This window comes from Suricata suricatta, chromosome 12 (genome assembly GCF_006229205.1).
Source record: "Suricata suricatta isolate VVHF042 chromosome 12, meerkat_22Aug2017_6uvM2_HiC, whole genome shotgun sequence".
Taxonomy (NCBI): Eukaryota; Metazoa; Chordata; class Mammalia; order Carnivora; family Herpestidae; genus Suricata; species Suricata suricatta.
The window spans coordinates 63,299,377-63,312,074 of NC_043711.1; the positions used below are offsets into that span (position 1 = coordinate 63,299,377).

The following is a 12,698-nucleotide window of genomic DNA, read 5'->3' on the forward strand; positions in this document are numbered from 1 at the left end:
TTCATGATTTGGGGTACTTTGACACTCTTCTTTTCCTGACCACCTGTCATCTCCTATTCCAATGTACTTCCTTCAAAAACTTCTTGTTTTATACTATCACTTGATCATTTATTGGTTTACATGCTCTTTGCCTGTGTTTCCCTTCCAGTCTATGAGCTCTAGAAAGGCAGGGACCTGTCCTATCTTATCTACTTATATATGTCCTATGCCTGTACATAACAGGCAGTGAATGGAACCAAGAATGGAAGCCTGCATAAAATCACTAATTAGATCTCATGACTTTGTCTCAAGCTCTTCCCAAAGGGTTTCTGCTGTTTCAGTCCACCTTGTCTTGGGGTACTTGGTGGCCAGTTGTGACATTCATTCCTGCATCTGTCTAACCACCGAACACCTGTCAAAGAGTTCCCGTGCATGTTTTTATCAACTAATGGTACACATATGTCCATATATCTGATCCATATATCCCTCCTCCCCCTGCCCCATGTCGAGGGTGGTTTATCAGTCACTTACCACAGATCGACTGAGTGCTTACCATATGTGGGCAGTGCCCTCAGTACCTCGGATATAGTTGGAAATAGGTGGAGCTAGGCTGGCCCTGAAGGGAGCTCATACTGCACACCATGATTCCCCACTGGTAGAAAAGTGCTTCCCTATGGTTCCGCAGCCTCTTCATGTATTTCATGGTTTCTGGGGAGGGTGGTGGTCACTGCATACACCTTTTCCTCTTACTCTTGGCATTATTGTTTTTGTATTCTACCTTATGAGGTTAGTAGACCAGCCTTTTACGCTGTCCCAGGGCAAGAGCTGTCTATCTGCTTGAATGGCATGTTCCTTCTGTTCAGAGAGACTCAAACGTTCAAAACAGTGCCCAGAACCAGAATCTTCATTTCAGATGATGCCATTTCCTTCATGGAGTGGAACAGAGTAGTATTTCCTTGCTCCATAAAACAATCAACACTTACAAAGGTGCTTTCCCTAGAAACCCTTTCTAAATCCTTCTCTTCTCCCACCTACTCTCTGTGACCCTGACTTTGCTTTAGTTTTCTTCATAGTATTGACCTCCACTTGGCATAATATGTCATCTCCTCATTTCAGTACCTCACCACCTCAGTACCTCAAACTCTTATCAATCTACCTGTTATCTATCTAATCTATCAACCTATTATCATTGTTGGGTATTTAACATCCCACAGCCCACCTCTAGAATGTAACTTTTTTTACTAGTATCTCTTTCGTGCCCAGAACAGTGCCTGGTACATACTAGGTGCTCAGTAAACATTTGTTGCATCAGTGAATGAAATTACTGCCAAAGCATGACTATAATAAACATTCCCTCCCATGTTTATGGGGAGAAGGAGGTGACGAGAGCTAAGACCAGGCAGGACTCTGATGGCCACCTGGCAGAAGGCCTTCTTTGCCCTGTGCAGATATACTTTTATGACTTGCTAACATTGTGTTCTCTTTTATCACCAGAAGCTTTCCAGCAACTTCCTGCCTGGGGTGGAATTAGAAGGCCATGATTAGAATTCCTCCCCTCCCCTAGTGCTGTCTGCAGGCTCTGGCTGTGAATAAAGGACAAGTGTCTTTAAGGGGGTCTCTGTGCCAAGTGCTGGGGTACATGGACCCCCCTTGAGCTTTCATGGAGCCCAAGTGTGAGTGTACAGGCCCAAGATGCCAGAGTCTGACAGGAGAATGTAAGCTCAGCAGATGCCACATACACATTCCATGTGGGGGGAGGGGGCCTGTGAGGATCTCTCGAGGGATAGTGAGGATGGCTCAGGCTAAGTCAGCTCTCTGAGCTGGGCCTGAGAGAACCAGTCACTTGGGTGCTGCTGGCCAGATCCCTGCAGCCCTAAAAGTCAAATTATTGGTTCTGTGATGGACATTGCTAGCCTCTCAGAGCCTCAGTTTCCTCTTTTCTAAAAACTGTGTCCTTGGGACAGGGCTATTGTGAGGATGAAGGGCGTTAATATAGGCAAAGTAGTGAGAACATTTCCTGGCACAAGGTAAGGGCCAAAGAGAAACACTATATAAAACAAGCATCTCCCTGCCAGACAGACAGTCTGTCCATCCTCAGTTCATCCCAGGTGCAGCTGCTGGTCGGGAAGAGGGTCTGGCTGCCCACAGTGATGTCGCTAAGGAATAGCCTGGCTCAGGTTCAATTTGGCACCAGCCCACAGGGTAGATTCCTGCTGAGAGCCCCACGTGTCTACCCCAGGAAGCAGGGTGGGGGTTGTCATGTCCACTGGGCATGATGGTGAAAAGAAATATCATTTGTGCCTAAAATATGGACTCTCTTCATGGGGTGGTGCCCAGCTGTGGTGACTATAAGGTTCTGGTCTCCTTGTACTTTCAAAGTCTTTGGCAACACCGAGAATTGTCCTCCCATCCGGTTTCAGGATGTAACCGGAGACCTGAAACCCCACCCCCTTTGCTAACTTTCAAGGAGCAATGTGAGACTTAATTACAGGAGAGGAATGTTTGGCTCAGACTGCCAGAGACTCCCGTTTTCCTCCTTGCATGTCTGGAATGATGGGTCTCAGATCTCAGTGACTGCTACACACAGTCAGGCTAGATGAAAGGGGGTGACCTTGGCATTTTCTCCCACATACCCAAGGAGTACTTGTTTCTGAATATGTCTCTTGTAAACCCAATGGAAGCAACAAAATAAAATATTGCCATGATCACTTTAAATCATTTCTAATGGCCTTATGCTCTGTTGATTTGGAAATGGAAATGAATTGGACAGCGTGACTCAGGGGAAGTCGAATGAGATGGTTAGAGGGCATTCGAACAGTGACATCAGAGGACAAAAACTCCAATTAAAAATATGGGCAAAGATTTGAACCAAGTCTCCATCAAAGAAGATACTGGATGGCAAGCAAGTGTGTGAAAAGATGCCCAACACTGTGACTCATCAGGGAGATGCAAATTAAAACCACAGTGAGGTGCCACCCACACTCACTAGAATGGCTAAAACTGAAACAAAGCAAAACAGGTAACACCAAGTGCGGGTGATGATACAGAGCATCTGGAGTCTCACATACTACAGGGAATACAAAATGGTGCAGTCACTCTGAAAACTGCTGGCACGTTCTTACAAACATACTCACCACACAACCCAGCAATCCCACAACTAAGTTATCTGCCCATAAAGGAATGTTCACACAAAGACCCGTGATGGTCTCTCTGTTCACTCAAGAGGCCTGTGCTCACACACAAAGACCCATGGTGGGTCTGGGCATTTTATCATTTATGTTACACCAGCCAAGAGACAGCAGGCATTGAGGCAGTGTGTGATATGGCACAGGCTTTGTGCAGGAGTCATTTATCTGCTCTGTATGATAATCAGGACCAAAAGCTATGTATTTGGGGGGAACTCATCACATTCTTAGGTCTGGGAAGAAGAAAATGTGTGTGTGGTTCTTGATTAACCTTAGCCAACTGGGTTACTCTAGTTCCTTTACAACAGTGGCTGGTTCAGGGATGGTCAGGTGATCCAAGGTGGTCCAATGAGTTTTATTTGGTCATGCCAGGTGTAGGATGAGAGGGGTAGGGAGAGATGTTCTTTTCTCTCCTAGTCAATGTGCTGTATGGGAGTCATAAAACTGCTGCAGTCTTCTTCTGCCATGAAAGACAGTCTGATGAAGGAGTCAAAGAAGGTTAGTGATAAGAGAATCACAGAAAATGGGCTAGAGCTCTGAGTCCACCATGCCTGATGTCCATTTTACTCTGTATTTTCTAGAGACACCAATAAATTCCCTTCATTTAATAGACTAGTTAGAGGTGTTTTGTTGTTGTTGTTGTTGTTGTTGTTGCCTGAAACTGAAAGCATCTTAATCTAAATGTGGGTCCAAGAATGGATCAGATTTCAGGAGAATATTGTAAGGAAGTAGAACAAGCAAGAGAAAAGTGCTGTAAACTCAAGTCAAGTTAACAAACAGCTCTAGGATGAGGATGCAGAGGAGCAAGTCAAAGCTGGGTGGCTGACATTAATGGAACTCTGGGCCAGGAACAAGGGAGGATTATTACCTGGCCTTGAAGGGAAGGTGGAGAATAGCCAGGGAAAAGAAATAGCCAGGGGACAGGGAGGGCAGACAGCCAGTTACAGGACTGGCGTATCAAAGAGGGGTGGGACAGTTCATGCCACCTGGGGCAACTGCCCAGCACAGGCTGCCTCTTGCCCAAGGCCAAACTTAGTCCAAGAATGTGAGCTGAGCTGAGCCTGAAGGTGGGACACAAGCAGGCACATCTGCTCTTCTGATTTCAGTTGGTCTCAACTATGACTGAAGATCTGCCTTCTAGCAAGCTTTTCCTGAGGCAGGTGGCCAGCAGGTATCACTGGGAGAAATTAGTATTCTACTGGAATGTGATAGATCCAGTGGCTGCTCCAGACAGACCTGACCCTACTTGTGGTTACTCCCACTTCCAAAGTTTTCCTCTCCTACTCACTGTATCAAATACTAAAGCAGAGCACCTGGGTGGCTCAGTCAGTTAAGCATCCCACTTTGGCTCAGGCCATGAGCTTACAGTTCATGGGTTCGAGCCCTACGTCAGACTCTGTGCTGACAGCTAACTCAGAGCCTTAAGCCTGCTTCAGATTCTATATCTCCCTCTCTCTCTGACCCTCCCCTGCTTGTGCTGTCTCTCTCTGTCCCTCAAAATTAAAAAAAAACCCCACAAATATTAAAGCATCCTGCATCCAGGCCAGGCCTTTACCAGCACCCTCGAATACTCCATGGACTACTCATTTCCCCTCATGCACTTTCATCTCCCTTTCTAGGGTGAATGATAGACCTCCAGCCTCTGTTTTCAGGAATGTGTGTGTGGGGGGGGCGGGGGATTTAGCCTCACCTGTTCTCAGTCCTCCAGCCTCTTGGGGAATCAGAACTGGAACATGATAAGATGTGTTGTGTTTTGTCTAGAAAACAATAAGCTAAAAACCAAGGTGTACAGGGTAAACCAGGGTGGCCTATGGGTTACTCACTGTGTTTATTAGCTGGAATCCTCATCTGTTAAGTGAAAGTGAAAGTCAGGCAGTAGATGATGCCATATGATGATAAGAGAAGCTTCTAGCTGAGCACTTGTTGGGCTGAGTACATTCCTCACCCATCCCAGGCCACTACCATTGTTCTGACGGGTACATTCTTTGCATTGCCCCCAGTTCCTACACTCCACACTTCTAAAGAACACATAAATGCTAGAAATAATCATAATAACACAATAACAACATCTGGGGAGTTTTAAGTTATAGGCTCCCCATGAGGAAGGGGAACGAATTTTACACTCAGCAGATATGGGCTACAATCCATGCTTCACCAACTTAAGGTAGCTCCTCCTGTGCCCAGGTACCTGCTTACTTGCTGTAAATGAGGATAATACTGTTTTAGGTGTATTTCTACAAATATTTATCAGGCACATTGTAGTGCCTACATGCTTAAAAAATGATGGCTGATCATTGATATATAGTTCCGATCTGGGTTTTTAATTTTTTTTCCATTTCTCTGCTGAAATTACCCATCCATTCGTTTATTTTTCCCATCTGTCCCCATTTAGATAAGTGTGTTAAATTCTTTTCTACTAATTCTTGTATCTGTATCATCTGTGATTTGTTTCTGCTGCTGCTTTTCCATGGTTATGAGCCCAATTCCTGTCTCTTCACAGGTTTTGGATTTTATTATTGCATCTTGGAAATTATACACAGAAGAAGAGTGAGAACTGAAGAAAACTACTGATGTTCCCCCAGAAATTTCATGTCTCCTCTCATCCATAATCATCTCCTCACCTTGGTTTTTAGGAGGTGATTATTCAGATCTCAGCAAGTGTTCATTTGACGGGGACTGAGCATTGGGTCACCTGTGGTCATCCCCACCTCCCACCGCCAGCTTCTGAAGAAAGGGCCAGTCTCTTGGTTCTTAGGGTTGGATTTGGGGGTCCTAGACTGCAGGCATTGGGAGAATGTGAGAGATGGTGCAGATGGGATGGTTTCTCTTTGCTTCTCAGTTCTGCTTTCACATCTCTTTCCTAGCATATTTGGGGTGGGGTGGAGAGGACCGGTGCCCTCTGTTGAGCATTGTTATTATACGTATGTGACAGTCTTTGTATGTGACAGACTCCAGGACATCCCAGCTATCTCCGGCACCGCCAGTAGCTTAGTTGGCAAAGTTCTGGATCTTCACAGCCCTCTGTTCTCCCTGCATCCAGACCTGTCAGGATTCAGCTCCCTTACAAAGAGCTCCTCTCTCTGGAAAACAGTTCATCAAGTCTTTCCTGCTTCCATTATTCTATGATAGTCCCATATACAAGTATGATTTTTATATTATCCAGATTGCTTTTTGGTGTTCCCATGGGAGCTAAGGCCTTCTGCATCCTAACTGGAGGCAGCAAGTGCCTAGAATGGTAGCTGTTATTTTTAACACTAGAGGAAATTCCCTAAATGCAGGATGTCCTGGCCCTGAGCTCTTAATAGACAGCCTAATGGTAAAGCCTGTGTTTCATCCAGGGGAGCTGAGAATGAGACCCTCCAGGTGGCTTGTTTTTAAAGGCTTAGTGGAGTTTGTAGCAAATGCTTTATGAGCTGCATTCCTGTCTACCTACTTTTACCATTTCGGGTCCTTCCAGGTACGGCCGGGCTTCCAGGCCTCTTATCTTGGGGGTTTTCCCTGGACCCCAAAGTCCATCCTGCCCATGTCCAGCAGGAGCAGTCCTTACCAATGATTTTTGGAGGTTGGTGGATGAACGCCCCAGCTCCCTCTCCTTTGGGTTGGATACCTTAGAGCCCTGTGCTCTGTACAGTCTCCATTACCCCAGAAGTAACTCCCAGCTGCTCAGTGGTAACTTGCTTGGTAACACACTTTCCTTGGTTACTTTGTCTTCTTGGTCTCACTTCCCCCCTCTCCAGCATGGCCTGGGATCCCCTTTCAGATAACTACCTGCCTTTGAATCACTGTTTGGTCTCTTGTGGAAACCCAACTGAAGGTAGGTTTCAAGTCAGATGAATAACCTCTGGGTGCTGCTTGGGTTTGCACAAAGGGGCCAGCACGGACAGGGCATTACTGGAGAAAGGTGAAATCAGTCAAGGTTAGATGGGCTTTGCCGGAGAACATCGGGCACATTTCCAGAGTGCAAGGAGGGCTGATGCTGGAGTTCTTTAATATAAACTAGAGCCATCTGCCAGCCTGGAATAACAGGAATATGAGCATCCTAATCTGGGATGTGCTTAAACTGTTTACTTTCTCTTTGTGGTTAATCTGCTCTGGATGGTGGATTTAAATTCATATGTACATTGTTTCACAAAACTGGCATGGAGTTCTTGCAACACAATATGCAAAATGCATTAGTATGTTGCATCCAGAGCTTAGTGTTCTCACTCTTATTATGTTTTGTTTTTAAATAAAGAAAACTTGTAGGACCACAGCCCTGTTAATGTTTTGTGGAGACGCCAACAACTGCTCTATAAGCCACTCTCTCAGAAGCAATTTTCCTCTCATCCCACAAAACTCCCCAAAGCACCTTAGGCGAACACCAAAGTGCTGGGTATGTTTGCAAACTGCAAATACGGCAGACATTTAATTACATTGAATTCATCAGAACCCTAATTGAGACAGGAACTCAAACCTTACTGCTTAATTACTTGGATTTCAGAGAAGTAACAGACTTGGTCATGAGCAGCCCTTCAGGCCAGAATACATTAGAGAAAAGCCCACGGGCACTGGCGGGGAACTCTCCCAGCCAAATGAAAATGTGGAGCCACATAAATAACCATGCTAAGTGAGACCCATGATTGGATTTTATTAATCAGTTCAGTTCCCAATATCCAGGCCTTGCTGTAATGTTCCACCACACTGCCTCTACCACCCAGGAATGTTTGTTTCTCAAATTGTAAGGGAGCATTCATTTCTCACTGATTTTTTTCTTTCCCTCCCACTGATCAGACAGCACAGAGATGAGGACCAGTCCCCTGAGATTGTTCTTTTATCAACATCTCCTTATTTTGGTTTTCATGTAGAAGACCTTCTCCCTGACCTCCCGTTCCTTCCCCACCTGGTATCCTATGGCTGTTCCACTAGTTAATAAAGCCCACCAACTTCTCAGCCAAATTATCACAGTGACTTAAGGTGGGATTTGGAGGTGAGGACCCCATGGATACTATTCTTCTGCAAACTGATAATTGCCTCTTTTATTGAGCATTTACCATGTGGACTGACTCCTGCCCAATGCTGAACATGTTATGTTTCATCCTTACGGTGATGCTAGGCGGAAAGTGGGCTTACACCCACCTGCTCCATAGCTTTGAAAACAGGCTCAGAGGAGCAATAAAGTCACTTCTCCAAGATTTCATAGCCAGCAAATGGCAGAGTTGGGATTCAGACCCTAGCAAGTACAATTCGTAGGCCCACATTCTTTCTTAAACAGAATTCTGCTCCCTCTGTAAAGACTTCAGGGATTCTACACACTCCTGAAGAGAGGTGGACGGCCTCAGCAATTTCCAAGTGGGCAGGAGATAAAGAAAAGCAGGAGGTGCTGGCATCCAGAATCATCATATGGGTCACAACAACATTGTGGTGGCCCTTCTCTCCATGATGGTGCAGGGTTGTGAGAGGAGCTTGGCAAAGACCTTCCAGAGGGAGTAAAGTGACTGATACCAGCACGTGCTGAAGTTCAGGAAGCAATCTGCCTTTCAAGCAGGTGATCTAACCAAGCCAGTGATTAACTGCATTGCTAAATAAATTATGAATACAATGAATTCAAGCCACTTCATATGTAATTAGTTGCATGGCATTTACTAGATCCTTCCCAGTCATTTGTTTCGTTTCTTTACGTTACTTCTCCCCCTGTGGGCTTGCCTTTCCATCAGGAGGCAGGTACAAATGACTAATGAACTAATGACAACACGAATAATGGCCAGCCTAATAATCATAGTGCTAATGGTGACAATGCTAATTAAGAAAGTGTGAATGGCAACAGCCTCTTCTGCAGGATGTGACTATTCATCTCCAGAGGGCAACAGGAAGACGGTGGACTCAGATGAGATCCAGGAACGTGCAAAAGGCACCGAAGGTGAGGATGGAGACTCATTTTTTGTTTCAGGGTTTTGTTTTTCTTTGCACTAGCTATATTTTATAAAAGGTCTAAAAAGCATAATATTGTGGGTCCACAGAATCTAAGATCAGAGATGATGGATCAAAAGGATGAGAAAAAAGAACATGTCAGTCTATCAAGTTGGGGAGAGCACAATCACCACGTATGGACACAGCTGTCCACCTGGGGGCTTTGGAGCCAATTCCTGATGAGATCGAGGGGTCTCTCTGCTTGTCACCCACAAGCAGCAAGCCCACCAGACAATCCAGACAAATCCATGGACATGAAATGATAGCAGTTAGAATTGGGCAGTGGAGAACAGTAATGGTGTGCCACAGTGTGCCACTGTATAGACTCTCCAATCTGTGTTAGAGAGATGGGCAGGGTGGGTGCCCCTGGCCATCTCACTGGACACAGAGGGGCCCCAAAATGGTATGGAAGAAGGTTCAAAGGAGCGTTCCTTAGCCTTTCAAAGCAGCCCACCTCCTCCAGCAGAGCCCTGTGCCCCCACAGTGAGGGAGCTGGTTAGGATCACCAAGGTCAATATTGCAAGCAGAGTGCTGTCAAACGGCTTCTAGAAGGTGCTTTTCCTAGAAGATGTTTAAATTCTGGGTGTTTGGGCAGAGCTCAAGATTGTGTTATTCCTGAACAAAATTCCATTTTGAACTAGGACCTCAGAGCTGGCAGACCCTTGGGACCTGAGGAACTGTACCGGATGCCAGCAAGCCTTGCACTTGGCTGAGTTCTGAGTGTCTTCCCAAGGCTTTCCAAAACAGATACCAGACCTCGTGACACTCCCCAGAGTGGAACAGTCTCCAAAGATAAAATGCAGGCATGCAAAGCCCCTGGTGACCCCAAAAGTAAGCTAAGTGAACATGTAAATAAATTGCTTGATGGCTGTAGCAAAACTGTCCTACATGGTGATGACAGCAAACGGTTTTTAGCAGAAAAAAATCTGTCATTTCCTATGTCTTTCTCCCTCCCTCCCCCCACTCTTATTTACTCTATTGTCATGGAGACAAAGCCACACCTCAAATTGTTTTAGGTCATTCCTGTTCAGATCATGGCATTCAAAATGAGCTTGACACCTTCAGATTTGTACCCTGCACCTCCAGGCCCGTTAATTACTCATGTGGACCTAGGCGCTCTGTACTCCATCAACATGGAGACCAAATATCATGCCTGACATTTTCCAGTTCCAGTTGGGCCAGCCTCCTGGCATGAGATCCCATATTACTGCTGCCCAAGACCACTTGCCCTGGTGTTGATGGTGTTTCAGAAAGACAGACCCCTGCCTCACCTCCGCGCTGTCCCCTCCTACCCCTTGCCACTTTCTGCCGGCAGTCTTACCTGCCCAGCAAAGAGCCCACAGACGCCGATGATGCACAGGATATTGAACACTGCAGAGCCCACGATGGTCCCAACTCCCACGTCGCCCTTGGTGATGAAGACCCCTGAAAGAGACCTGATGTCAGGCTGGCTATTATGGCTGGATCAATTCTGATGTGGGTGTGGGATAGTTTTCACAAGTTTTAGACAGTTTTCAGGATCCATAGGAAATAGCCAAGGATGGGAGAGAATTTTAAAATCTGCATTGGGGGCACTGTTCCATGGGCCCATGGCAACAGGATCTGAGACACATTCATGCAAAGTGAAAGCGTCACTTCAATAAAACAACAGCAACCACCATGGGTGGGAAGGTGATGTTCTACTGCTTGGGGTCTTGAGATTCTTATCTCCTTTTAGCACACCCACTGGAAGGGCTATCTGTCCCCACAGCCCTTTTCCTTAAGAGAGGGCAGGGCTGAGATGTCCCCAGGTCATCACCTACCTATGACAGATGTGAACAGCTCTGGGGCCGAACTCCCTGCTGCCATGAACGTGGCTCCAGCCACATCTTCACTGAGGTGCAGGCGCTACAGAGGAGCAAGGACAAAGCACAGATGAGTCAGGATTCCCCTGGGAACAGAGGCCACCATGACTCCTGAGGTCCCAAGCTGAGGTCCTCTCCCTCATGCTGGGCTTGGCCTTTCCTGCACCAATCCCTGCGGGACCACAGCTCTTCTGGCCAACCTCCTCAGGGACAGGATCAGGAAGGGGGCTGCACATCTCTGTAAGTTAAAGGCTCTTGACAATATCTAGAATTTCCAACCTAGATGCCCCCAGTTATGTGCAAGTAATGAGGGGGAGTAGGGTGGGCTGGTGTGAAGCGTGGTGGGTGCTTGCCTCCTTTCTAAAGGGTACACCATAAAAAAAAAAAAAAAAAAAAAAAAAAAGGGTACACCACACACTTCCCTCCACGTTGCCAAATATCCTTATTTCTTAAGAAATGGTGGAATCCACATTTTTATGCAAAAAATTGATTTGTTTCAACACCATGCCTCTCGGGCTAACTGAGGCTAATGTTAATCAGTTTGCAACTCTTGATTCTAGGAGAATACAGCAGCTTATGGGTGGGGGTGTCACCCTCCTGAAACCCACTCTTCATCATTAATGCAGTCTTGAAGCCCTGGGGTACGGAGAATGGGGGGTGGCATTGGAGCTGAGTGAAAAGAATGACACCCTGCCAAGATGTCCTATACAATCATTGTCTGTTAATCCAAAAGGTGATTTGCAAGAAGACAAGAAAAATACATATTAGAGGCTGGTTGGCGTGTTTAGCCTTTCTGTATTCAATCATGACCCAGAACGTTAGCTGCTGGCTGTCAGTAAATAGCCAGTCCCCTCCTGGGTCCCAGCTTGGAAATGCTAGTCTTGAATATCAGTCCTTCTTCCTAGCGGCACGGACAGCTGCACTTCCTTGCTCAGCCATGGAGGGGCAGCATGGGCTCGGCATAGGCCACTGGCTCCATTGACAGGCAACAGGCGGCAGTAGGGACCCTAAAGGAGCACTCTGATTGGAATCCTGGGGATCCCTCGCTCGGGACTGGACAGCTCCACTGCACATGGGGTTCTGAGAAGACTCTAAGATAGAGGTACTAATACCTCGAGTTGAAAGGTGTGGCTGTGAGGGGTGCAGGTGAGTCCCCTGGGCAGTGAGTCCCGGAAGGTAACCTAACACAGAGCTCACGCTCCATGGTGGTCTGCCAAGACTTGCCATGAGCCCGAGCCTGGTACTGCTGTGTCCATTCCATCTCAGGGCCCCTGCTGGAGCATTAGTTGTGGAGTCTACACCTCAAGCTCATCTCCAGTTCCTGGGTCTCTCTTTGATCCACTGAGTTTGCTTCTTCCTCCATGTCTCCTTTCATCTCCTCCTCTTTTACCCTAATTCACCTGGGCCCTGAAAACATCTCACTGGATGCTTAGAATCACCAGCCAGGGGTGTGAGATCTTCTACCTCTGGATGCCTCTGTCCATCAAAAGCCTTCCGAGCTCCCTCCTGAGCCCTGGTAACTATTGGTGCCCCAGCCTCAGGTTCCCCAGGATCCCCCACATGCTGATTCCAGTCCTGAGTTCTCCTTTCTTCATCCTGGGGCTCAGACTCTTCTCTGCACAAATCCTTCCTTGAGATGTGTTGCTTTCAAATGTGAAAAATCCCTCCAAGAGCTGTTCTGATCCAGTATTGCCCCCTGCATAAGTCCCTCCCTGACCCCTTGGCCCAATTAAGCTCTCCCTCC

General features: G+C 46.7%; 1 protein-coding gene across 1 annotated transcript in view; it reads right to left on the bottom strand.

Moving 5' to 3' along the window:
* The window catches only part of SLC24A3 (solute carrier family 24 member 3), a 491,111-nt gene that overhangs the window by 121,428 nt on the left and 356,985 nt on the right, over positions 1–12,698 (bottom strand). Inside the window, exons 5-6 of the mRNA XM_029917030.1 lie at positions 10,913–10,997; positions 10,432–10,535 (exon numbers count right to left, since the gene is read on the bottom strand). Coding sequence (XP_029772890.1) covers positions 10,432–10,535; positions 10,913–10,997 — 189 coding nt within the window. The remainder of the gene's footprint in view (positions 1–10,431; positions 10,536–10,912; positions 10,998–12,698) is intronic.